Source organism: Pelodiscus sinensis, chromosome 3 (genome assembly GCF_052426305.1).
Source record: "Pelodiscus sinensis isolate ZL-2025 chromosome 3, ASM5242630v1, whole genome shotgun sequence".
Classification (NCBI taxonomy): domain Eukaryota; kingdom Metazoa; phylum Chordata; order Testudines; family Trionychidae; genus Pelodiscus; species Pelodiscus sinensis.
Window position 1 is genome coordinate 142,747,157 of NC_143054.1, and position 25,707 is coordinate 142,772,863.

Here is a 25,707-nt window from a genome sequence, read left to right on the forward strand (position 1 = left end):
AGCATCCCCCCTCCCAAGCTGGCTATTCCCCCAGCACAAAGTCATGAGGGCAGAGGAGGAGAGTGGTATCAGCACAGACATCAAGGATGCTAGAGGATTGATCCATTTATTCTTTAAATAACATTTGAATGCCTCTGATCTACCCACCAGCAACAGGCCAGGCCATCTGTGCTTCCCTAGCACCACACCTGAGGCCCCTCCCCACCGTCCCTGTCACAGGAGTCAGAGCAGCCAGCAAACCGCACCTTGCCAGGGGCTCAGCACAGAGACCCAGCCACACAAGGAACTTGCAGCAGTGTCGAGTTGCAATACCATCAGCGGCCACAAGGTGGCAGCATAGACCAGATTTTCAGAGATGATTCTTTTAAAAGGCTCCCCAGTTGAAAAATAATTTCCCTCCAGTTCTTCTCTCAACCCCCACCCTCCTGGCACACACTTCTACCCTCAGTCCTGAGCCTCTGCTCCTTCCGCTCGTCCAGTGCTAGGTCTCTCCGGAGCAGACCCAGGAGATCACATCAAAATGAAGACAGCTCTCCCGAGCCACCCCTGAGCCATTGCCACTAGATTTTGACTGAGGCCAGTACATTCAACACATCTTTGACCTCAGCAGGGCGGGAATAAATGCTAAAATGCGGGAGTAAGAAAGAAAAAGAGCAAATGACCTGGAGCAGCCCAGAGGAGCCACAGAGGCTACGCCGAGACTCCCAAAGAGCTTGCTAAGAAGTTCTGCAGCTTTTCCTGGCAAAACTCCACTGCAGCAGCCCTTCCAAGAACTGGGGAGGAAGGAGCAGGCTCTCCAGCACATCCTGGGTGATTGCGCCATCCAGGACTTGCCCCCACGCAAGAAACAGCCAGGTCGAAGCAGCGAGCTGAGAACACTGCCAGCTTAAATGGGGTCCTGGGCACCCACGGCTCCCCAGTGCTACACTCCCTATGTATACACCTGCCACAGAGCAGCAGCCGCGTTGGGGGTGGGGTGAGGGAAACATAGCCCCAAGAGGGGAACTGACTAATCATCAAGGAGGACCCTTGGCCCCTCTCCAGTCTCTTTCACGGGAGCATCTCCAGGCCCTTTACTGAGCTTGGGAGCAAGTTTTCTACATGCGCATGAGCACTGCTCTGTGTGTTTTACCTTTCAGGGGGGAAACTGAGGTGCAGGGCAAGGCACTTTGCCTCAGGTGACACAGCCACTCAGTAGCAGAACTAAGAATAAAACCCCCGTTTTCCCCGCCCCTCCTGCTGGGAGTCCAGCTACGACTGCAGTGGGGAGTGCAGGTTAGCAGGCTGGAACTGACCCATCATGGGAGCAGCATTAGCTACACTGGGTTCTCGCAGGAAGAGCGACAGGGAATGGGATTTCCTTGGGAACAGGCTAACGGGCCCCGTACTAGGTTCTGTATCTCCCCATCCAACTACATCCCTCCAGACAATGGCTCCTGCTTATCTTCATGTCAGATCTGACCCAGCTTCCCCCTGGTTGGAGAGGGGCTGGTAGGGGTAGGGATCAGTTCTGCCCCTGAGGTGCTGAAGGTTTCAAGCGGCAAGAAGTCAGAGTGCGCAGCCCCTTGCGGTTGCTGGGGAAACCACGAGGCCCAGAACTTGGGCATAAAAATCAAGTGTTTATGTCTCCCTGGGAAGGGTGATGGGAGCCCCCACAACTGCTCCAGCAGTGTTGAGAGGCGTAGGGAAGCAGCACCCCCCCACTGCAGAGTCTGGGATGAGGAAACCCCCTCCCAGCTACTCCTCCATACAATCTGAGACTGGAGCCCCCCGCTGGTTGCTCCCATTGCAGGTGGGGGAGAGAGCAGCAGCAGTCCGGAAGCACCATCAAAGGGTCTCGTGCAGAGCTCAGGGGGCCAGCTTCCTCCAGTTGCCACCTGCTCAGGGCAAGGGTGTTCGGGCAGAGCGCTGGGGACCATGCACACTGCTACGGGGGGAAAAGATCTCCTGCGCTGGCTCCGCTCCTGCCAGCTGTAGTGCCATGGCTGGGTGGGGGCGGCCCCCGCAGTCGGTCAGAGTCTGGGCGCTCAGTCGGCGCACACTACCGGCTTCCCCGAGATCTTCAGGTCATCGAAAGGCAGGAGGGCGAGGAGCTGCCAAGGCAAAGGGCCCAGAGATCAGGTTAGTGCCAGGGAGAGCACACTACTCCCTGCTGGAGCGGGGGCCAACAATGCCCAGCCAGCCCCAGGAGGGGCACCGTGAGTAGTGGGTTAGTACTGACAAGGGATCCCAGGCTATCGCCGTGTCATTGAGTGGGGTGGGGAAAACAGGGCAACTGCATGCTCCTCCCACCCCCCTTGCCCTGAGCCCTACGGCACCCCCTGCTGCACCAGCAGAGGCACTGACTCCAGCACTCCCGTCCCAGGGCCACAGCGAGCTCCCGGGATGCCCCTCCCCACGTTTCCCTGCAGGGGAGAGCAGGGACAGACTCACATCATCGTTGCCGTCGGCCAGGTCCTGGGCAGTCTCATCTTCCATGTTCCTCAGCAGGGTGTCAGCCCCCGAGTGGTACAATATGGCAGCCATGGCAGCATCTTTCCTGCCCACGGCCAGGTGCAGTGGGGTGCAGCCGTTGTACATTGGGGCGTCCACGTGGGCCCCCTTGCTGAGCAGGTACTTAACTGTCCTGCGGTCACGGCTCTCCACTGCCAGGTGCAGGGGTGTCTTCCCACTTGTGCCGTCCTGGAACCAACCATGCACAGGAGTTAGAATGGGCCCTGCTCTGACCCATTCTCGCCCCCTGCAGCCACCAGCACAGGGCATATGGCCATGGGGCAGAACCCTGATGGGGTGCACAACCTGCATCGCAATGGGCACGTGCCCCCCAGACGGAAGGGAACCTGCTGGCCCTGCCCCTGGTCCCTGCCTACTCCTGGCAGATCTGGAGAGGTTTCGCCTCTCTGCTCCAGGGAGTAGGGGCATGGAGCTGGGACCTTCCACCTGGGAGCCTGGTGCCCACAAGGGCCCATGCCCCATCAAATCCACTGCTGCCTAGAGAACCAGTCTTGGCACCATCCAGCATCCCTGACCTGGGAGGCCAGAGGGACTCCTCCGGACACTGACCTGGCAAAGGGGCACAGAGCAGTACAGCTGGCAATGCCAAGGCCAGCTGCCCTCACCCCCCAGCCCATGTCCTACCTGGACGTTGATATCCGCGCCACTGTGCAGTAGCAGTCCCATCAGCTGCTGATTCCCCTTCAAGGTGCTGATGTGCAGACAGGCTAAGCCTGGGGAGCAAAGAGACGCAGAGGCTGCTATTGCTGCACTGTATCCCTGTAGTGCTTGGAGCCCCACCTGCAGACCAGGGCCCCGCTGGACACTGCCAGGCACAATCACCAAAGGATGGTACGTGCCCAGGGCATCTCAGTGTGGAGCGCAGCACCCCACCCCCATGCCTCCCCTGCAGCTACAGAGCTGGGCACTGGATCCACCCCCCCGCCTTGCTCCTTACCTTGCCAGTTCTGGAGCTGCAGGTCCTGCAGGCTCCTTTGAGGCTCCGTGCTCTCCCCGGGGGCTGGCTCCAGAAGCTGCTTGGCACACTGCACGTTCTGCTGCTCGCAGGCCACGTGCAGAGGGGTGTTGCCGTTGCGGTCCTGTAGGGTCAGGCTGACCCCCTTGTGGATCAGCGCCCTTACCACATTGGGCTGCTCCAGGTACACAGCCAGGTGAAGTGGGGTCTGCGGGCAGCAAGACAGCCAGGGTCACGGGCGGCTTTGGGAGGACACAGGGGCCCCACAAGGTGCTCACGATGGCTTGGGATCTCTGCTAACTGGCTGCGTACTGTGCCAGTTTGAGTGCCTGCATTTTTAGAGTCCTCTCTGGGTACCGCACACACCAGCCAAAGACAGGTACCTGCAGGACTGCTTTGAGTAAAGGCATCCCAAACACCTACAGCTGACCCTGGGGGTGAGAGTGTTTCAGACCCCTGGGAGGTCTAGGCATGGGGTATGTGAGGAGCAAGGTCAGAGTCTGGGGGAATGGGGTATGTGAGGAATAGTCCCTCTGCCGGTCCCTTCCTGAGGGTTAGCATGGACTGGAGCACTCCCCCCTCCTGCCCCAGCACATACCTGAAACAAGTCATTCTGGATCTCTAGCACCTCCCTGGGCAGCTGGGTGATGCAGCAGAATGCCAGTGCTGGCACGCTATGGATGATCGCCAGGTGCAGCAGCCTGCACAGAGGAGGAAGAGGAGATGGGTCAGTACTGCAGCTCCCACACCACTGCCCCACAGAGAGAAACGTTCCCACGCCCCAGCCCTGGAGCTGGAAGAGGAACCCTTCCATGCCCAGGCTACAGCAGCCCCCAACCCTTTAGCGTCAGCCTGAGACCCAGACCCAGCAACTTAGCCTAGCCTCTCAGAAGCAGGAAGGGCAGAGTTGCTTCTGCCAGGACCCAAACCTGAAGGTCTAGGAAGCCCAGGGACATGCTGCAGCCTAGTGCTGGCCAGCAGCTGCAAGGGGAATTCCACTCTCTCTTTCCCCCCCTCCCCGCCACAGCACTTCTGCTTTCCTGGCTCAAGGGCAGGCAGCACTGCCGTGGGACACAGCAAGGGGAGGGATCTGGGAGATTAGCTGAAGGCCACCTGACATTTTCTGGAGTTCCAGACTAGGGCAGCAGCCAGAACTGGATTCTTGGAAATACACCCGCATCCACTGAGGAAGAGTGGGTTGCCCCAGCTCAGACTGGTCTGGGAATGAACTGGGTGAGGGTCGACAGGAGGAGAGATTAAAAACAGAACTGGCTTCCCAGCCCCCACCCTCAGTGCTAAGCTAGGGGGTGCATGGCAGATGAATGGAACCACATCTCCCAGGACTCAGCCCCTACCACTGCCTGCTTAGAGCTGGCTGCCCCACCTGGGCCCAGCTCTCAGCTCCCACAGAAATTTGCACAGAAGATTGAGCCCAGGGCCCCAGACGCCAAGACACGTGTGAGAGCCCACGAGCCACACTCGTGCGAGTTTCACACTGGTCCTTGTCGCACCCGAGCAGTCAGAACAAGAGTGAGACCTGAAGGGAATTTCCAGTCCTGCACAGAAAGCCTGCTGTTACTTCAGCGCTAAAAGCCACCCCCAAGCAGAGCCATGAACCCCCTTCTGAGCCCCCTCTTGAGCCAGACCTGGCCCCCAGAGCCAGGTGTCTGAGCACCTCCAAGGCACCTAAAGACTGACACACCACCACCACTCTGGCTACAAGGCCCTGCCGGGCCGAGAACTGGGCTGGCACTAGGATGCGTGCGGGGGTGGCTGCATGTATGTGATAGACTAAGTCGGAGGCAAGTTTTGCATTTGTTCTGCTTACAGCAAGGTCTCTTATCTCCTGTGGGAAACAGTTCCAGCCTCAGGCCAGCCCTTCGTGAGCTCAGTCTCCCACACAGAGAGGGATGATTCGCTGTGGGAGCCAGGCCCAACCTTGGGAAGGCTTTGAACACCCCGGCAGGACCCCTGAACTGGACTCTGCATTCCCTGTGGAGCAGAGCACCAGGCTGATGCAGTTATGAGGAAGGGGACTTTGTTAGGCACCTGAAACCGCGCCTGGAGCCCAGCAATGGGCAAGGCAGCATGGCCAGCTTGGAATCTCACTGCCAACGACACAATCTTCTAGCGGGGTGCAGTTGGGAGCAAAGGGGGTGCAAGGGGGGTGCGACTGGGGCACTAACAAGCCCTGAGAGTCCAAAGCCCTGGAGGTGAGCTCTTCCCCATACTTCCCAGCCCGCGCCAGCCGTGCTCCATTGCGCCTGGGCTCAGCTTCCACCACGTGCCCCTATGGGCCAGACAAGCTGCTGTTCACAGGGGAGATTAGGGGCGCTGCTCACTCACTGGGGGCACCGCGACCCAGCAGCCCCCTCATGGTGGGAGACGACTTTGGATAAAGGCTAGAGTCCTGGAGGCCCGCAGGGGTAGGGGGAGCAAGAGGTGCCCTGGATGGCACACCAGGCCTGGTGGCCAGTGTGACTGGTAGTCTCTCACAGAGGGGGGGTGGAGGCACAGTGCTACATGGGGCAGTGCTGGACTCTTTCCCGCACCTCACTGCTGAGGAGGGACAGAAGTGCGGATCTGTCTGCAGCCAGGGGACCCTCCCTAAGTTGGGGTGGAAGGAACAGCAGGAAGAGCCAAGCCAAGTGTCTGTGTTGTGCTGTGCTGCACTGCCCCAGGGGAAGCCCCGGGTCACATGGGCACGGGGGAATTCCCCTGCTGCACTGGGGGAAGGAGTGGCCACCCACAGCTTGAGCAACAAATGGGGGTGGGGGAGGGGCCCCCCTGCACAACTACAACTCCCAGCCTAGGGGGAAGAGCAACTGGCAGCTGCGTGTGTGGGGAGGGGGCATTCAGCCAGGGGAATACCGACTGGAAGCAGCCACTGGTGGTCAGCGGGGAAAGGAGAGAAGCAGAGTTTCCATTGCACAACGCTGCGCAAAGGGGGGCTGCTGGTCAGGAGAGAGGGGCATTGGCAGAGCTGCATGTAGCTTGATCCACATGGCAGCTAAAGAGCCTGGGCCCCATTTACCCAGCAACTGCACCATTCCCAGCTCCCCAGGAAAATGCCCTGGGAGACTTCCTGCCAAAGCTCAGCACAGACAAGGTCCTTGGTGGCTCCTGCATCTGGGCCACCTTCCCCCATTTACCAGGGACAGCCCCTGTTTCCATGAGGCAGCTCCCACTGTGTCCCTCCCAGTCCCCCTGGGCTCAGCAGGGCTGCAGGCGGGGCCTTGCGCCTCAGCAGGTATGCACACTAGATAAGACGGGACTTTCCAGAGCAATTCTGACTGAACTTTAAACTTCTGCTGCTTTCACTTTCCGGAGCTCAGCAACTCCCAGGGGACTGAGGCCAGGCCGGGCGTGAAAGTACATGGAGCCCCCTGCAATTCCTACCAAGCCGGTCCCCTCACCGGAATCCCCCACCCTCCAATGCACGCTCCACATCATACCCAGAACTGGCGGCCGGGGAAAGGTAGGCCAGTCACATGCTGAAGGCTGAAAACCCAAGTGTGTCAATCCGCCCCCAGCTCTTGGTAGAAAGAGTTTGGTTTGAGGCAGCTGCTCTATGTGACCCTGACCAAGCAAGGGGACTGACTGCGAAATGGAGGGAGTAAAACCACTCCGCCTTTACAGCCCCACAGAGCAATTTGAGATGTGCCATGGAAAGGCACTAGGAATGTGCGCTGGGTTGCCAGTGCTGATCAATGCTTGGGACTTTCACCTGAAAGTCAGTGCCATCTGGGACATGCCTAGCTGAGAGCATTTCCTCTCCCCGGTCTCATTTCCACATTTGTTTCCCCTTGATCACATGGCAGCCAGGCCTCGCCTTCCTGAAACAGGCACAGAGATCCCAACGGTCTCAAGCCCTCAGCGGCATGAGGGGATGGTGCCAGAGTGAGGCATCATAATGATGCAAGCAAAGGCTCAGGATTCTCTTGTGCCAGAGTGGAAACCCCTCTGACCCGACAAAGTATGAGAGAGACCTCAGGCTTACTCCTTCCTAGGTCTCAATATTGTCAGCGATGAGCATACAGAATACCACTGGCCCAGCCAGGTGCCTGGCCCCATGGTCAAGAGAACACCACACTCGGACATGAAGAACTACTCTAGGTAGCTCTCATCAACAGAGAATGGCCCAGTAAAAGTTACTGCTTCACCCTCCTTATCTTGCTAATAGACTGGGACCAACATGACTCCACCACCATAAAGGCGGCTTCATTGCAAAGCAGCTGAGGTTCACACACACACACACACACACACACACACACACACACACACACACACACACACCTCCCCCCCCAAGGGCAAGGAAATGGACAGGCAAGCCACCTAGTAAAATATACCCTCTACTCTAGGGCTGGGGAACCTAAGGCCCAGGGGCTGGATGCGGCTCCCAGCTTACCTGGATCCAGGCCCCTAAGGCTCAGGGCTCCCCCAGCATTGGGGAGCCCACGCTGGTGCTCCAACCCCATCTGCCTCCCCTCCGTAGGGCTGGGCCCCCCTAGGCTCTGTTGAGCAAGGGAAATGTGAGGAGTGTCTTACTTCTTCTCAGTCAGGTGCCACGTCAGTGAGGATTTTGGTTGTTTTTTTTCTGCTTCTCACTTGAGTGCGGCTCCTGATTTTTCTGTGGGTCAGTGGCCCCCCCCACCTAAAAAAAAAAAAATCTTCCCTATCCCCATTCTACACCTTCACCTGGAGACTTGCACTGTCTCATTGCCACAGCTACCATACACCACCAGACACACCCTTAACTCTGCCCCCTTTCATCCTTCCACCAGCTTGTTCCCCTCTCCTCCAACACTAGTTATGGCCAAATGGCATAGCAGGTGTGAGAGGAGCTTGGGAAAGGGCAGGGGGGGCAGTTAAAGGGGACAATGGGAACTGCAAAGGGTGATGATACTGTGGGACAGGCCATTTGATTGACATTCAGACCTGCCACTAGCATACTAAGTGCTCTCAGGCAAGGGGATTCCTCCCCTCCCACAGCCTCCATTTCCTCTCACACCATTTATCTCCCATGTCCATTGAAACGGCCTGATCTGTGTTTTTCCTGGGGCACCACTGGGTTAGAACCTAGTCGTCCCAACTGAGATTGTGCCTATTGTAGTAGAAACAACCTTGAAACTAACTAGATAGGCAAAGAGAGACTGCAGATGCAAACATACATGCATCACCACTCTCTGCTGCATGGCATTCAGAGCAGTCAGCTGTGGGTCACAGCATCTACACTGCCCCCCCTCTCTTCCTATGGCCACATGGGGATTCAAACTCATGAACAGCTAATGGGGATTATTTTTAGTTAACTGTATGATCCCCAGCTGGAGCAGGGAGGTCAGAGTTCTCTTCCTAAAAAGCTCCCAGTAGACTCAGCATGCAGCAAAGCCACTGCTGTGACATCTTGGATGGTTCTGGATTCATTACAACACAGCCTGATTTTACACAGAGCACTGGCAGGTTCTGTGCCTTGCTCCAAGCAGCTGAGAGGAAAAAGCAGAGAAGACAAGGACTGAAACTGATTCCATGACAAGCAAAGGGAGGTGGCTGACTTGAGAACGATGGCTTCTATACTCAGGGAATAATCCCAATCACGTGGTAAGAAAAGCTTTAGCCACCCCGCAGACTCATTGCCGTTCGAGTAGGGGAGTGGGATCCAGGTCTCTATTCCCAGCTCTGCCATGGACTTGCCATCAGACCTTGAGGAAGTACTCTGGCTTGTGCCTCAGTCTCTCCTCTGAGAAGTGGGGTTGGCAATACAGATCCTGATCTGGGCTTTGAGATCCCAAATCAGGCAGTGTTGCCTTGCAGTCTCATTTATCCTCACAGCCCACAAGCATCCAGAACAAAGGATTAAACATCGGACATGATTTGTTCTATTGCTGCCCTTCCCTCCCCCACTCGGGCTTCCTGCTCACAGGTTAAAGAGAAAATTCACTCCCCTCCACACTCTCTCCCAGCAAACCCGTGGGAAATCATGCAAATATCAGTGTGGGCAGTAAACACTTGGTTGTTCATGGGAGGAAAGGAGGAAATAGAGCCAGCAGCAAGATGTGGAAAACAGAAAGCACACATTCCTGAGGAAAGCAGCAGGGGAATTCCAGTTATCCTGTTCTCTCAGTTTAGCCTTCTAACCTGCCCTCCTAACACCCGCTTCCTGAAGCAGACCAACAGGAACCTCTGCCACACAACTCCACAAATGCATCTTGCACCTGAACTACACCACCTCTGCTACTGTACCTCCCACTCTGAAGGCCCATCTCACTTCTGACCCATAGCCTCCGCTCTACCCACTATTCCAGTCTTCCCCACATACATCTCTGCCACTGTCCTTCAATCACTAACTTGGAGTTTCAACAGCAGGAGGTGGTTTGGGGGAAGAGAGAAGACAAGCATAGGACACTGGCAAATGGAAAGTTCCCTGCTAGACACAGGGGCCAGGCATAAAAAATCCACTAACTCGCCCAGGAGAGATTCCAGTTTGTCCAAGTGCACTGTATGAACTATAATTAAAAAAGCACCTTGTCAGCTTTTACAGCAATGATCTGAGTGTGACCGATGCAATGACATGTGCAGAGAGACAGCGCCAATGCCGGTTTTAGGAAAGGGGCATTGGCACCCTGGCACCTGGAGCTTAGGGACTAAATTATCTCAGCATCAGGCTCTTCATGTGAGAGTGGGTCCTGGAGAAAAGGCCACTCGCCCCAGTCTCTTCTGCACACTATTTTGAGGCAAGCAACGATCTGATTCACAAGCAGAGGAAACTCAGTCCCCATCTCTCTTGCCATTCAAGCAAAGGGTTCTGTGTGTTTGATGAGGCTACCCAGAATTCACCAGGGTGTGTGTGTTGGGAGATGGCAGCAATTGTTTTTTGGAGGCGTGGCCCTGCCTGGATTGAGTGATTTGGTGATGGATGCAGAGTTCAGACACCTGGGAGACGAGGGATGTAAAAGCCCATGTAATTGGTTATCCAGCTAAACATTACGTTTAACTGGTTAACTGACTAAAGGGGGTGCGGGTGGGGGAGTATGTAAGCATGGGCTGCTTCAGCCCCACCCTGTCCACTGTGTACCCGAGCGTGTCCAAAGCAGCCTCCGCCTGCAACAACTGGAACAACCCCTGTCCTGCGGTAGGAGGGGAGCTGTTCCAGCCCCCACCGGTTAATGACTAACCTTTCATATCCCTAGTGGAGTCTTTGGGCTCTAAGTACCCAATAACCAGGCAGGCGGAGCTGTGGCTTGAAGCACTGATGTATTTCAGCCTGGCTAGTAGACATATTTTTCCAGGCCTGAAGATGGTGCTATGTGAGCTCATACCTTTCCCTGTGGCCTTGTGACCTCTCATTGGGAAGAGCATCTCCAGCTCTGTGCATCCCAGGAAGGAGGAGAAGAGAGTCAGTTAGTGAAATGGAAGCAAGAGGGCTCTATGGTCTTATTATGGGGTGTAGGATCCCTCACTTCTAGCATCCCAAACCCCACAGAGACAGACTTTTCAATACCATTTCAGTCAGTAGGAGAGGGCATATCCCAGAATAATGGAGGAGAAAAGGTGTGCAAATGGATATATAAGCACCACAGTTTGAGACTGGGCTAACCTTACACATACCGAATGGTACCCTAATCCAGAAGCAGCCTCACTGAAATTAACAGGATAACTCAGTGTGAGAACTCCCCAAGGGTGTCAGAATCAGTCCTGGGGAATTTAGAGACAGAGAAGCCCCATAAGTTGCTGGATTGTTCCCTGTTACAGCTATACTAGCATTTTGTTGGATTTTTAGCTTACAGTTGCAAATGTCCCTTCGAAACAAGAGCAGCTGCCCTCCTGAATCCCTTACACACGCAGCCCAGAACATGTAAAGCAGCAGTGGGACGTACAGTCTCATGATTCCATAGATGAATCAGTCAGCCGGATGGTCAGCATCACACAAAAGCACTGTCATGCCTGGCTCCAGACAGCTCGAAACAAAACAAAGTTACATTCACAACGACAAACCCCACCTGAAGGAGACATTCTGCCTTCTGTCTGACTAGCTGAAGAGTCAGGGGCCTAGAACCAGACAGTACAGCTATTTGTCCATCCAGTCCTACAGTGGCTAGGGAAGGAGTGATATATAATGGTCATTTACTACAGTTTGATCTTGAGCTACTGGGGCTTCTAAACTTTTCCTTGGGAGTTGATCACAGCCTAATACATCTCAGTGTCTGGAAGTTTTTGCGGAGAGAGTCAGCTTAAATCTCCATTTGCTATTCGCCCATTCCCTCCTGGGCGGCAACATTCTGCAGTGACTGGCAGATTCACACATCTCCCCCAGTCATCCGCTAGTGAGGCTTCTTATAAGCTTTCCCCATAATTCATAATCCCCCCCCCCTATCCTTTTTCATTTGCCCTTCTTTAAACTCCATCTAGCTTGCTGGGGGTTCTCCCAGCACCAGTGACTCCTCTTCTCCCTCTTTTGCACATACCGTGGTGTGAAACAGAATGGCAGCGTCAGCACTATAAACGCCTCCTAGAGTGGATGAGTGAGTGGCAGTGTAGGAGCAATGACTTTGAACATGCACAATCTCAGCCACGCTGCTGCAAGAACACTGCTTCAGGACAGCATCATTCAAGGTCAGGAGCTGGTTCCTTGCCTTCAGTCACCATGGGCAGCTGCTGACCTTGCCTGCATCACTGAGACACTCAGTATGAGGCCTAGGCCCAGTGATTACCAGACAGATGCAAGCAGGCCAGAGCCATGTCCCAGGCAAGGCAAAAAAAAAAAAAGTCCAGTAGCCTTAGCCACTGCCAACGCCAGTCACCTTCGCACCATGCAGAGGAAGACTAAAACAGCATCTCCTCTGGACTGGGACCTGGATTAACTCGTGAATCCACCTAATCCCTGGTTATCAACCCTCCGTCTCCGGCACGTGATTTCTCATCAGCAGGCACGACACTAACCACGCTTCTGAAGAGGGAGGAAGTGAGGCTTCCCCTCCTCCGAGACACCACAGATACTTCGGCGCTACCAAAATAGCTCCAGCCCCATTTCTGTGTGGAGGAACTACCGAGACCGTTTTGCAGGCAGTAGGCTGAGCTGTGGACCCCCGAGCTTTGCCCAAGTAAGGGGCTGCAGACACCTGCTGTAAAAATACACTGCCATCTGCCCCCAGGCTTTCCCACAGAGATGAACCCTGTGAGCACCAGGACTCCCACCATGCAATGGGGCACGGTTACTTAGGGCAATAGGAAGCATTGCATGCTGGGATATGTAGTCTATTCATCCAAATTGACATGGAGATTGCCAATAAAGCCATCGGTGTTGGAGGTATAGGCCTTAGCCTGGGGAATTGCAGGGGCCATGCTTTGGCTGCAGCAGAGTATTAGCCCAAGATGGTGAAAGCAGGAAGAGGAAATACCTTGGACATGGCACACATGGGGGAAGCTGAGGCATAACCTCAATGCTACAGGATCCACTTTGTCTCTACAGGGGTAGGGGAAGCAGTCAGTATCCCCTTGTTGGGAGGGCAGGGTGGAGTGCTCAGAACTGGAATGTGAATGAAAATGCTCTCATCAAAAGTAACTATGGGCAGCCTGCCCCACTGCCACCCCCCTTCTCCAGCTCCTGGGTGAGGGCCTGAGGCCGGGAGTTCCCCTGAGTCACTCCCTGAACAGAGGGTGAGTTCATTAGGAGCCTAGGCCACAAATAAAGCATTACTCTCCGGCCTGCCCAGTGCCAGCAACCAGACCTTTCCCAGGCTGGAAAACCCCTCTCCAGCTTTCACAGAGTCAGTCCACTGGGATCCAATTTAGCAAAGACAGACTAGACTGTCAGTTGAACAGGAGAAGCCGGACATTACCAGGCAGAGGCTAATGCTGGAATGCATGTGGGAGCTCACCCACCCAATTCTACCAACATCTGGGAAGAATCCCGATCCACAAACCTCCTTGGTATTCCTCAATCCTGATGGCAGTACCTCTGGGGAGGCCAGTCCTTGAATACCCGTCTCATAACTTTGTTGATCCCTCGCTCCTGACCTGCAACATTGCCGCTGTTCCAGCTCTGCCAGTGTACCTCACTCCTGACCTGCAGGTCCCCCCACCCCCGCTATTCTAGTCCTGGCATCTCCAAACCAGAAATCACCAATTATGAGGCAGAATGTGTAACTCAAACAAATGTGTCCACCGGGGATTAGACAGAGGCTTAACTCGTATCACTTGGGATCACACTCATTTTCTCCAGGATAGGCTGGCTAATACATTAACCCCTGCTGCATCACCAGAGCCCCCCTCATGGTTTCAGAGCAGAGTGAGTCAGTTTTGGCTCAGATGCTCCAATCGACTTTATTTACACGCACTCCTTTGACATAAGTTTCCATGGAAGGCTCTGGATAGGATTTCAAGTGGCTGGTAACAAGCTTATCTCTGAGGACAGAGCTCGCACTGACACAGGCTCTCAGGCAAGCCCACAGGAAAGAGCATTACCGATTGGAAGAATATCATTACAGAGGTGCCACGAAAGGCACTGGGCACTCACAGCACATTCTATCCCAACAAGACCACAGATGGTTTGGCCGCTCAAGATCAGGGACTGAATCAAACACAGACAGCTGAGGAAACAGGAACTACTTGCTCTAAACCCAGGACTTTTGTGTTTTCATAATTAGATGGGTTACAAGGAAGTGATATTGCCCAATGAACCCGCTGAGAAATAATCAGCTTGATGCTAACTCTACCTTGCTGAGTGAATTCAAGCAAAGCACAAGGGGAGACAACTGCAATTCTCTTCACTGCTGCTCCTTGGCAATCTACAAGCAGAAATAGAGGCCTCTTGGGTCATCAAGTCTGCCTCCCTAGAACAACAAAACTGCATGTTGTTCTGGGCTGTCCTCTCATTCATTCATTCAGCCTTGCAAGCATTAGCCTCACTTTATACACACAGAAAAACTGAATGCAGAGAGGGGCGCTGAGCACTTGACATCTGCCTAGTTCAACTAGAATGGGGAGTGCTCGGCACTTCTGAAACTATCAGGCCCAGCTGCATCAGGAACGACATGCAGGAGTCCAGCCTCACTACTCTAACCACTATAGCACACTTCCTCTAAGAGTTAGAGTTATAACCCAGGAATCTGAACTCTTGGGTTATATCCCTCAGTCCGAATTCCATCCCACTTCTCTAAGCACTAACTCACAAAGGCCTTGCCATAAATAGCAGGCATTTCCCCCCCTCACTCCTTGCAATTTCCTGTTTTAAACAGCACCAGGGGGCAGAGAGAGAGGGCACTTGTGCAGTTGCAGCTGTTTGGACAGTGCAGGAAAGCCTCCTACTATTTGAGGGAGTGAAAAGTGCCACCAAGAGTTAATTGCTTCTCCAGTTAGCTGGAGGCTAATGGTCATGTCAGCATGACAAGCAAGAGCTTCAGTAACCCTATAAAATGGATCCAGATAAAGCAACATAAAGTCTCTCCAACTGACTTCATCTTCTAGACACAGTGGAGAATGATCCCCTGGCACCACTGTGACTTTGTGGCTTGTCTGGATCTTCCATTGACCTAGCACTGTCTATTCCTGGGATTAGGTCAACCTAACTACAGTGCTCAGGACACACATTTTTTCACAGCCCTGTGCAACACCTCAATCTGATTTGCAAATGTAGACGAGGCCTTAGGCTAATAACATCCAAAGCTATAACACACAAGTACAAGAGATGCAGGGTTAAACTACTGCCTCAGTAGGGGCACAAAAATCCATTCAGCCAGAGAACCTGCAAAGCTGACAGGTTAGCTGCCTAAGTAATTTTAGGTCGAGGAATATGAGTCACATATTGTGCTGTAGCCAGCTCACCCATGTTCCCCCAACATGGTTCTATCCTGCATCACAGAGGGAACTAAAGTGTTTCATAATCACGTCTTTTCCTACATATCTCATTTGATCATGTGGCTACAACCTAAAACATCCCATGCAGCTGCTATCCAGACCTTTGTGTTCTCCCAGGTGAAAGGGGAAGATTTTTGTGCATGGACCTTGTCTCCCATTTCCTGACAGACACAAAACAAGAAGAAACCCAGCTTCACACTGGCACATGTATTTCTGTATCATTCTGACTACGCGTACCATCCAGGGCCCTAACTCTGCTGCTCCCACAGCCCAGAACTGAGAAGTAAATGCCAATTTCCTTTTTTCTGTGCTTGTTCTATTTGACCTGGCTTAATTTTAGATGGACTGATAAATGCCCAGTCCATTTCACTGGGCATGTGTGACTATGGAGAAGAAAAAAGGGTGACTCTGGGAGATAGGACATGGAATCTTCCACTGACTGTCCCTCAATTACAGTCTGGCTCCCAGTCTAAAGATTTGCAGCTTCCCATCTTGGTCGAGTCCAGGGGGCAGGCAGGCAGGCTAGGGAATGAACACAGATCGCAGACCCCCGCCCCTCTAGTAAGCCACGGGTCAATGTGACTGTAGAAACGCCGGGGCTGGAAATCGTTTGCATTTAATGGCCGTTTGGTGGCCCTGTGCGAGATGAGCGGCTCAGTCTCCAAGTCTACACCGCCGAGCAGGACTAACAGGCTCTCTTGCTCTCCCGGCCTAGGGCAGAACTGGGCCACAGAAACTCGGCTCCCCTCCCTGGGGCGTCCCTCCCGCACCTGGGGGAGAGCAGGGCACTAGCCACAGGGTCACTCACGTGTCGCCGTCCTCCGAGATGTAGGTGAGCGCCTCTAGCTGCTGCTGGCTGAGCCCCTCCGCGGCTTCCTCCTCCTCCTCCGGGAACTGCCCCAGCGCGGTCAGGGGCTCGGTGAGGGAGGCCGAGCCATAGGTAGAGTCGACCCTTTCCTCCGCCTCCAGGGCGTCGGTTCCCTCTTTGCCCAGGGGGCCGGAGTCCTTCTCCCGCAGCGTGTCCCCGAGGCCCGGGGGGTGCTCCCCTTCCCCCGGCGGGCCGGGCAGGGAGCGGATGGAGGGGATCGAGTAGATGCCCGAGTCACATTGTCCTTCTTCCAGCTCCGAGCCCTCCTGCTGCGTCTCCTTCTTTCTCTCCGAGCCCCGAGTCCCAGACATGGCGCGGGCTCGCCCCCCAAGAAGCCCCGGCGGAGGGGGATCCGGATCGCGGGCAGGGACGGGAGGGGGTCCGGACGAAGGGGAGGAGGGCTCAGGCCGGGGCGCTTAGAGGCCTGGCCGGGACAGGGTCCTTGGCCGGATGGCAAGCGGGGGCCGCGGCGGTCTCATGCCCGGCGAGTGGCTTGGAGCGGCAGCCGAACGCGAACCTCCCACCTCGGTGTGAGTCCACAGCCCCGCCCGCCCTGGCAGGGCGCCGCCCCCAGCCCGCTTGGCCTATGGCCGGGCAGCCTCGCCGCGCCTCGCTGGCGTCTGCAGCCGCCGGGATTCCCCCGCTGCGCTCCGCCCCTGCAGCCCGCCACGCTCCTGCCGCCAGTGCCCCCGGCGTCTGACCCCGCCCCCGGAGCCAGCGGGATCGGCCCCTTTGGGGCTCCCTGCGCTGCCCCCTCCCCCGGCCCATGCGAGGAGCCAAGTTGCTAACATTCCCCAACCCCTCCCTCTTGCAGCGGGGCTGTTTCCATGCGAGATTAAGGGGGGGGGGGAGCATCCTGAGTCAGTCTGTCTGTCCCCGGCTTTGGATGCTCATGGGACTGAGATGTGTGCCCAGTTCCTTGCTGGTGGTCGTGTTTGTTAAGGGGTTCTGGGCCTGCCCCTCCCTCTGGTGATGATTTTGGGCTCTTTCAATCACAGACACGTCTGCGGTAGAAGTGAGCAGGGATCTTGCAACGCTAGGCTGTGTGGGTGACAAAGCACCATAGCTGGTGCCTCCAGGAAATTACACTGAATAGGCCGGTTACCAGTGATGGGAGCAAATGAGATTTGCTTTTCACACATGCACATTTTAACCAAGTTAATCCAATAAGATCTATGGCTGCCTATGTAATAGGACCTGTGGGCCAACATGACACATAGTTGGTGCCACCAGCCCTGCCTATAATCTCTGTCTAGCTTTAGATAATTATCCTAGTCTACAGATAGAGGCTAAAGCACAGAGAGGTGGTGTGATTAACCCAAAGTAATGCATTAGTGATAGTGCTGGAAATAGAACTGCAAATCCTGGTTTTTGAACCTGTGCAGCCTAGACCAGAGCTATAACCACTGCATAATACTGTCTCTCAATGCTGCACATCAGTTTAGGTACAGAGAAGATTTCTATGGTCCAAACTAGGCCATCCCCCTAGCCACAGCCATTAAAGCAGGGGTGAGGGATCTTTTTTGGGTTGGGGGCTGCCGATCCACAGAAAAATCAGTTGGGACCTGCATACAAGTGAGAAGCAAAAAAACCCCCAAACCAAACCTAACCAAAACAACCCCTCACTAACATGCCCCTGACTGAGAAGGAGGACACTCCCCACATGCCCTTTGCACACCAGAGACTAGGGGGGCCCAGGCTAGTAGATTTTGTGTGCTCCAGCCCCACAAGGGTGGCAGGAGGGGCTGGAGTATCAGTGTGAGCGCCCCAATACTTCGGGGGTGGGGAGCCCAGAGCCTCAGGGGTTGGATCCAGGCAAGCTGGAGGCCACATCTGGCCCCTGGGCCTTAGTTTCCCCACCCCTGCATTGCAGGATTGTTCCCTATCATGGATTTGCCCAGAGTTTGTCTGGTTACATATTCAAGGTTCCAAACAATGAGGTTTCCACCCCTTTCCTTGGAAGAGAGTTGGTCTTATCACTAAAACAGTTCCCTAGAAATTCAGCCTGTTTTGTTTTTCTCAGAAGCCTCCATAAATCCTAGTTCCTCTGTCTTGGATGCATCACTTTCCTTTCTGAGGGTTTACACCCTTCTGATGCCCATTGGCAGTTAATGCCAAAAGGAAAGCATGGGACCTAACATGGAAGAGGGAAAAGCTAATGACACCTGAAACCCACTTGGAAGATCTCTATGCCAGTCTAATTTTCCTGGGAAGCACTTGGGCTCAGAGCCTGAAAGATATTTAGGCTTCTAATTTCCATCAGTCAATCAAGGGAAGCCAATGTAAATTAGGAGCCTAAATACTTTTGAAGATCTGGTTCCTAGATACCATAGTGAGGGGTGCTAGGGAAACCCTAGATTAGATTGCTTACAAAACTCTAGCAACTTCCCTCTACCATCCTGCAGCTGTTGCATTAGGTCGATGAGAGCCTGTGTTACAGTAATTCATACCAGCCAGTCAGGCATTTACTTCCAGAACCCACAATGTATAAACAAATGTAGAAAGAGCACGCAAAGAGGGGGTGGAGGGAGAAGGGGAGGGCGGAGGGCAAGTGCAGGAAGTCACTGGAACTGTCAGTAATTTAAGGTCAAAGTTTTCCTCTAGCTTGTGATCAATTTCACTCTCTGGATCACTGTCTCTGCCCTTTAGACTGTTCTGTCCTTTTACATCCTGGTTCTGCTTGGATGTGTCTGCAGCTGACATTCCTCTCACCTTGGGTGCATGGGGAGACAATCTTGATGTCCCAGCTCTGGGACACAGCCTTGCTGAGCTCTTGACTACAGCCTGGATTGTCAATCCTCAACGAGGAGCAGCCTGTGCCAAGCTCCTCTCACCATCATGTCCAGCAAATCCTGCAGCATAGCAGTGGATGAGCCAACTGGTTCGAGGAATGGCCAGATGGCAGAAGAACAGGAAATTCTGGGATCTTAAGAGTGTGCTGTCTCCCACTGTCTGATGCAGTAACTGGGAATTCCTACCTTCCTCTGCCACAGCCAACAGCACATGCCCAGGCCTTTCAGGGGATTCTCATTACTGGTGCCTTCCAGAGCATGGCTTCCAATCACTGAGCACAAGGGGAGCTTCCTAAGAAGCTCTTGGGAAATCCGATCCATGAGTCAATAAGTCCAATAAATGCACAAGGGTGACCTCCTTTTCCCTCCTGCCCCTGAATTTATACGCTAATAGGCGTTCCCTATTGGCTCTGGTCACTCACCTCCTCAAGTGTCCTTGCTTTGTGCAATTCCCCTGTACCAAGTGCTAGCCCCACTGTGGTGGATGACATTGTGTTGCTGGAATCTACTCTCCTGAGTGCTGAGTGCTAAGGCCCCAGATGTGTGCATATGATTCATGATGGGAAGCAAACCCATAGCTCACAGTCTTGTCTTAAAAAGCACCTCAACCAGTCCAGTTCTGGATTGATTTATGGCTCGACTTTAGTAGTGATGAGAGAGGCTGGACAGTCAGCCCCTGAGGGCTGATGGCTTCTATTGATCCCTTTAAAGACAGAGCCCAGATATATGAACTCCCCACTAAGCATACACACACTACAGGAACCCACTCCACCCAGCAAGATGTTCCATTCTTGACCTGGCAGGACCCATTCTGACATGTGTGGAGAATTAGATCTCTATCTCCTATCTGCTCCTTGGCTTTTAGTCCACCTAGAGACAAAGTTAACAATGGGTTTTGCTAGGTAGACACTTTTCCATCCACAAACTCATTGCACACATGGGCCGTCCAACAGCTACTGGAGGATAACATTCCTCCACTGCTAGCCTGAGCTCAGCTGGAACCAGAAACCTCAGAGCCTTCCTACGACCAATCCACTGAGCTTGTCAGCATTTGCCTTTGGCTATCAGTGTGGTTGATCTTCTGCAGCATCTCTGTTTCTGGTTGACTGTTGTGCCAAATTTAACTCCCTTGTCTCACCCTTGTTCTGCAGAACAAAGTGAGACTGGTGGGCTATCAAACCCACACAGTCTGGCCAGGACCAGCCACACAACTGTGACCACCTGTCTCAAGGACCTTTCATTCTCAGGTCACTTGTTTGTGTTAGCCCAGGCAGACAGTGACATGAGGTATCAAATGTGGCTGGGGTGGCGGGATGTGCCTCAGTCCATTTCAGACAAGGTATCCACATCCTAGAGCACACCGCCACAGCTGAGGGACTGGCAGCAAAGCCAAGAACTGAACAGGCCTTAAAGATGGAAATCCCCTCCCACTCTGCAGGTCAGCGTTGAACACAGCCCACACACTGCCTCTGCTGATCAGCACCTGCCACTGGTGCTAGCTTCACCCCGTATGACTAAACAGCTCCCTGGTAGGATGTCAGTCCCAGACGTGCCTGGTTCAGTGAACGGGGCCAATTAACCATGTGATTGGATTGTTGAAGCCAACTGGGAGAGGTGCTATGGCAGTCATAAAGACACAAAGCTTTTGGTAAAAGAAAGCTGCAGGTGGGAACTCTGCAGTCATTCCTTAGGGACGGAGGACTTGACAACTGGCAAAGGGAGAGTCAGCCCTGAGATCCTGCCTTGGGATACACACACTGGCAAAAACCTGAGAGTGACAAGCTAGCTATAGGGAGCAGAGGAAGCTCCACTGTTAACCTAAAGAGAGGATGGAAAGGTAGGGATTTGCCCAGGGAAGCGTGTGAACCCTGGGCACAGGGTCTGTGGCCTGGAGGATGCTGGAGTAGAAGACGAACCCACATTCCCCTACCTGCCACTGGGGAAAACTATAGTCATGTAGCCAGAGGGCAAAGCCATTAATAGGGATTAACTTGACCCCAGAGAGAGACCATCCCCAGGTGAGAAACCAAACGAGTTGAGTAGGCATCAGGCTGGTCCTGAGCTAATTCCTGGATGGGTCACAAGGCAGCTCCACAGCAAAGCAAATCCTGTGACAAGCCCCCCAACCTCACATCAAGTTATTAATGTTTGTTGTAGTGACCCCTGTCAGGATTGGGGACCTACTTGGCTGGGCCCTGTACAAACACAGACTGCCCCAGAGAGCTTATGCTCTAGGACTGAGCCAGAACCCTTTAGCTCTTCAAGCGGATGCTCTTTAAACTCAGCTACTTCTTTGCTTTCAGCTCGGGGGCTGCCAGACCTCTCTGGGCTCAGTGGGCCAAACAAGGAAGACGAGTGCTGGTTTGGTTCCCTCTCAGCCATAAGGGAATCTCCCAGCTTGGCTTGTACAACAATGGGATTTCCCAAGAATAGGGCTCAGCCCTAGGACCAGGCAGTAAAGGCTCAGAGTGTGGAATGCTGCTCCCTTTGCACCATCCTGCTCACCTTGCGAGGCAGCAGCAATTACGACCCTAGCCGTGGGCTAGAAGGGAAGAAGGAGGGAGAGGATCTGGCTGGGAGTTGTAGGCTGGGGACTGAGAGCAGACCAGAATGTTGGCAACTCAGTCTCTCCAAGGGTCTCAGCATCAATTTGCTTTGCAGCCATGACAGGATTCTTCCAGCTGATCGACTGAACAGTGAGCCCCCTCCTGGTGCTGTCTGTTCTGCCTGCTGGGATTTGCTGGGATTCTCAGGCTTTGGGAGGGTGTGATCTTTTAAGAACCTTGACCAGCTAGGGGTTCTGTCATTGCCTGCCCTCCAACTCTGAGGGCCTTTCTGCTGTGCAGATCCCTGACCCCAGGAGAGAGCCAATAAGGACCAAGGTTACCCACTTAGTTACTCTTTGCGGCATGACACCAACAGTTCACCCAGTCCTGGGGCTTCTCACATCCTTCCTGAGTTCTTAATTACCAGACTCTTGGACTGTGCATCACTTCCCACAGGTCCCCTTATCAGCTGTCTCTGGTGCCTTTACTCCACACAGTCTGTACACCAGAGACCTGCCTGGGGTAAAAATACATCTGCCACAGAAAAACCACAGACTGAAAGGTAGACTAGTGAAGGAGACATGCCAGTTATGCAGAAAATAATTATGAAGACTTGGCCTAAGGCTTTACACTTCTGTGTTAGATAAAAGGCCCTTTTCTAATGAAAGTTACCCATTACCTTAAAAGCGATCCCCAGTATGTCCAGTCTCTATAGGAGGGATCTAGTGTTCATGGATAGCCTCCTTCCTCAAGTGTCCCCCAAGTTGTTGGTGATCTTCAGTTCAAACCCTTTCCATTTTAAAAAAGATATGCAGTTTTTTCTATCCGTCGCAATAGATATTAAATGTGGGGGAAATTCCCTCCCTGTCTTAGTTTTTGAAAACCTTGTATTCCCCAGCTTCATGCTGTGCCTTTGATGGTGCCTCGTTAATTTTTTTTTCTGGATTGGCCAGTGACTTGGTGCTTCAAGCCAGTCTCATCTGGTTGGGGAGGTAGCCCCTGCTTGCTTGCTTGCTTCCCTGCCCTCTTGAGGCGATGCTAAAGTCCCATGGTCTCTACTCAGTGGTCACCACAGTAGATCAGGATCTACTGGTAGATCCTGGAGCCTCTGACAGGTGATCCTGACTGGTTTGGCTGGGAAGCTATTTTCAGCTGTGTCTCGCCCCGCTGCTCCTGCCCTCTGTCTTGGAACTGCCCCCAGGAACTTCGTGCTTGCTGTGCAGGGTGGAAGAAGTGGAAGAATGGGGTGCTGATGTCAGGATGTCATCCTCCCCCTTTTCATGTTCCCCATCTCCACAGAGTGAGCAGGGCGGAGCCTCAGAGAAGGGGTAGTGTAGGTGCAGTGCCCCAGGGAAAGAGGCAGGGCAGGGATTTTTGGAGTTGAGGTAGATCCTGGATTGACTTAAATTCAAAAAGTGATCTTGTGCTTAAAAAGGTTGGAGACCCCTGCTCTACATAAACTGTATATACAGTATATGCACACACAGACATGCATTCATAAGCATAACCCGTGTGCATAGCTCCTAATGACTGCTATGAGCAGCGCATCACACATTTCTATAAAAGATATTACCTGAGAAACTCATATACAGCAAAATAACATGGTATGCTGACAGTTGGTTTAACTCCGTATTTTGGGGAGTTTAAGCTATTTGTTCTCCCCTTCTGGTGTCTGGTCCCTCATTGTCACAGAAGGAGTGTAGTTTGTTATAGAAGGGGCCTGGGAGTCAGGAGAACTGGCTTCCTTTACTGATTTTTCCACTGACTCATGATCTTGGGTACATTCCTTCCTCTTTCCATGCCTCAGTTTCCCCTGCTGTAACAGTGGGGTAATGCTTTCACTTTCCTGTTCATCTCCCAAGGGGTTATATAGGTTGCGCAATTAACAGGTGTAAAAATCATCTGAGAGCCTTGAATAGAGATTTCTAAAAAGAGTGAAAGGGGGAAACAGACAAAGTCATCCAGTGAATCAGGAATAGAACCCAGGAATTCTGGCTCCTAATCCCCTGTTCTAACTATTACAGTCCCACACATGGGACACTGTCAAGATCAACAGTAGAGGAAGTTTTTTGTATGTGTTTCTCTTATCTCTTTAGAGGATGCAGAGGGAAGAGCTTTAACCATGAACATTGCTCACCCTCTCCAGCTGTTTAATTGCCTTTTTGCCATTCACTGAACTATTTACAGGGGTTAATTTCCCTTTCTTTTCCTGGCTAGTTGCATTTTCCAGTCCCCAGACTATGGTATATTTGTGTTCCAGCATTTCAGCAGAATGTTTCAATCCAGATCAAGCAACATTTAAAAAAAACAGGGAAATATTTCTATTTTTTTTTATAGATTTAAACCAACCAACCCCAAATCCTAGTTCTGGGCCAAAAAAATGCTTTCAGCTTCCTTTACAAATGACGGAGCTAGTATTTCTAGTACAAACAGCCAGGGAAAATTCTCCTGTCTAGACGCTAGGGGTCAGTATCACTACACACTGCTGCTATCTAGCCTGTAATGTGAATACACAGCGTTGCTGGTCGCTGGGGAGTAGAAACTTCATGGTTTGGGTCCATTATGCCAGAAATGTGCAAGAAGCTTAGATTATCCTCCCAACTCAGGGAGGAGATTTCACAATTTAACTGACTGCTCAGCACCAGCACTAGGAGAAGATCAAGTGGCTACTTAACCTTGTGGATCACAAACCTCTGCCATTCCCTTGTGGATTTGAACTTTAATAAAGTTCTATCCTACCCTTGCATTCATGGACCCTACCTCAGTCCACACCCCTTAGCATTCCATAAACTGGTCTTATAATTACACATTGGCTGTGGCTATATGTTCAGTAGAATGGGGGACTAGCTGACTCCAGGGACTGGAAATGGCCTATGGAGCCTCTAAGCACAGTGAAGGAGATGGCTTGGCTGGATCTCAGTCCAATTCCCATGTCACAGCAGCGACTAGCACTAGTAGATACTAAGTGGCCCACTGTCTCTCAGTAGGTGAGCTGGGGATTGGAGAAGCCAGAGGGGCAGAGCTCTGCTCTCGTGGTAGGTGCAGAGGGCGAGGTGTAGTAGTGTAATGGGAAAGGGAGTTTACACTCAATCTGTAGTTGATCTGGAGACAAATAGAGACTTTCAATAAACAGATCATCCTTCACTTTTAACTTGCACTAGATTGGCCCCAGGGAAGATTGTAAGGAAGAGGAAAAGGAGTGATAGATTCATGCAGCACTCTCCTCTCAGGGATGGTAACTGCTATTTCCTGGCTAGGCTGCTCTTAGATCTGTACTACAGCCAGAGGAGAAGGGTGGCCCTCCTATGCTGTAGGGGAGTACAAACACACTGGGAAGTTGGCAAGGGCTGGGGTCCCAGGAGAAATGCACCGCTCCCCAGAGGTGAATCGGGAGTGCAAATTGTTTGGACTGAGCAAAATCACAGGACCACTCCAAATCAACTTCAGGAAGGTGTTGAGAAGAAATTATGTTGGCTGCTGAGCACAAGACTTGCTTTGCCTTCATCCCCCTCCATAGTTACCCATCCTATTGTCTTGGCCTGCTCTCAGGGTGAACTCCCTCAGGGTCAGCATAAAGCCTACACACCACTTAAGTCCCACTCAAGCACAGAACTGTTATGCTCTCTAGAGTGTGGGGTCTTCCCCCTCCTCTACCTTTATCTGCACAACTGGAGGCACAAGCCAGCCCTGACGAAGAGATTCCACTGACTCAGTGGAAGAGGCCCCTAAAATTCAGTTAGTCAGAGGAAGGGAGCCCCTCACTTGAGATGAACAGAGGGCTTCTGATACCATTAGAACTGTCTCAACTATCTCCCTACACACAAGCTCCAGCCCAGACCTCTGTTCTACCAGGTTCTGGCTGGGATCTGAGGCCCAAGGTACCATAGGAGAGGCTTTTTTATGGGATTTTTAGCTGGGCCGTGTCACATCTCACCAGATACCAGAGTTCTGGTCTGAATTCCACACCACAGAGGTTGAGATAAGCCCCTGGAGTAAGGTAGGAATATAGGTTCAAAAGGACAGATTCCTTAAAGATGCTCAGCCCCCATTCCAAGGGCCAGACTTCCAAAGGAGCTCATCAGATTGGGTGCTGACTGAGCTCTTTTGAAAATCTGGCTGAGAGTCCTGGTAGAATCTTGTGGTCGCTCTAATGATCTGCTACTTAGTACAGGAAATACC

General features: G+C 53.0%; 1 protein-coding gene across 1 annotated transcript; it reads right to left on the minus strand.

Annotated features, from left to right (window-relative positions):
* Window positions 1-87: 87 nt before the first annotated feature.
* NFKBIE (NFKB inhibitor epsilon) lies at window positions 88-16,949 on the minus strand. The gene is made up of 6 exons (XM_006126550.3): window positions 16,131-16,949; window positions 4,068-4,170; window positions 3,452-3,677; window positions 3,139-3,227; window positions 2,434-2,682; window positions 88-2,093 (listed from the first exon to the last, which is right to left on the minus strand). Exons 1-6 carry the CDS (start codon window positions 16,499-16,501, stop codon window positions 2,028-2,030), a joined length of 1,104 nt encoding a protein of 367 aa, XP_006126612.3. The 5' UTR covers window positions 16,502-16,949; the 3' UTR covers window positions 88-2,027.
* Window positions 16,950-25,707: the final 8,758 nt, after the last annotated feature.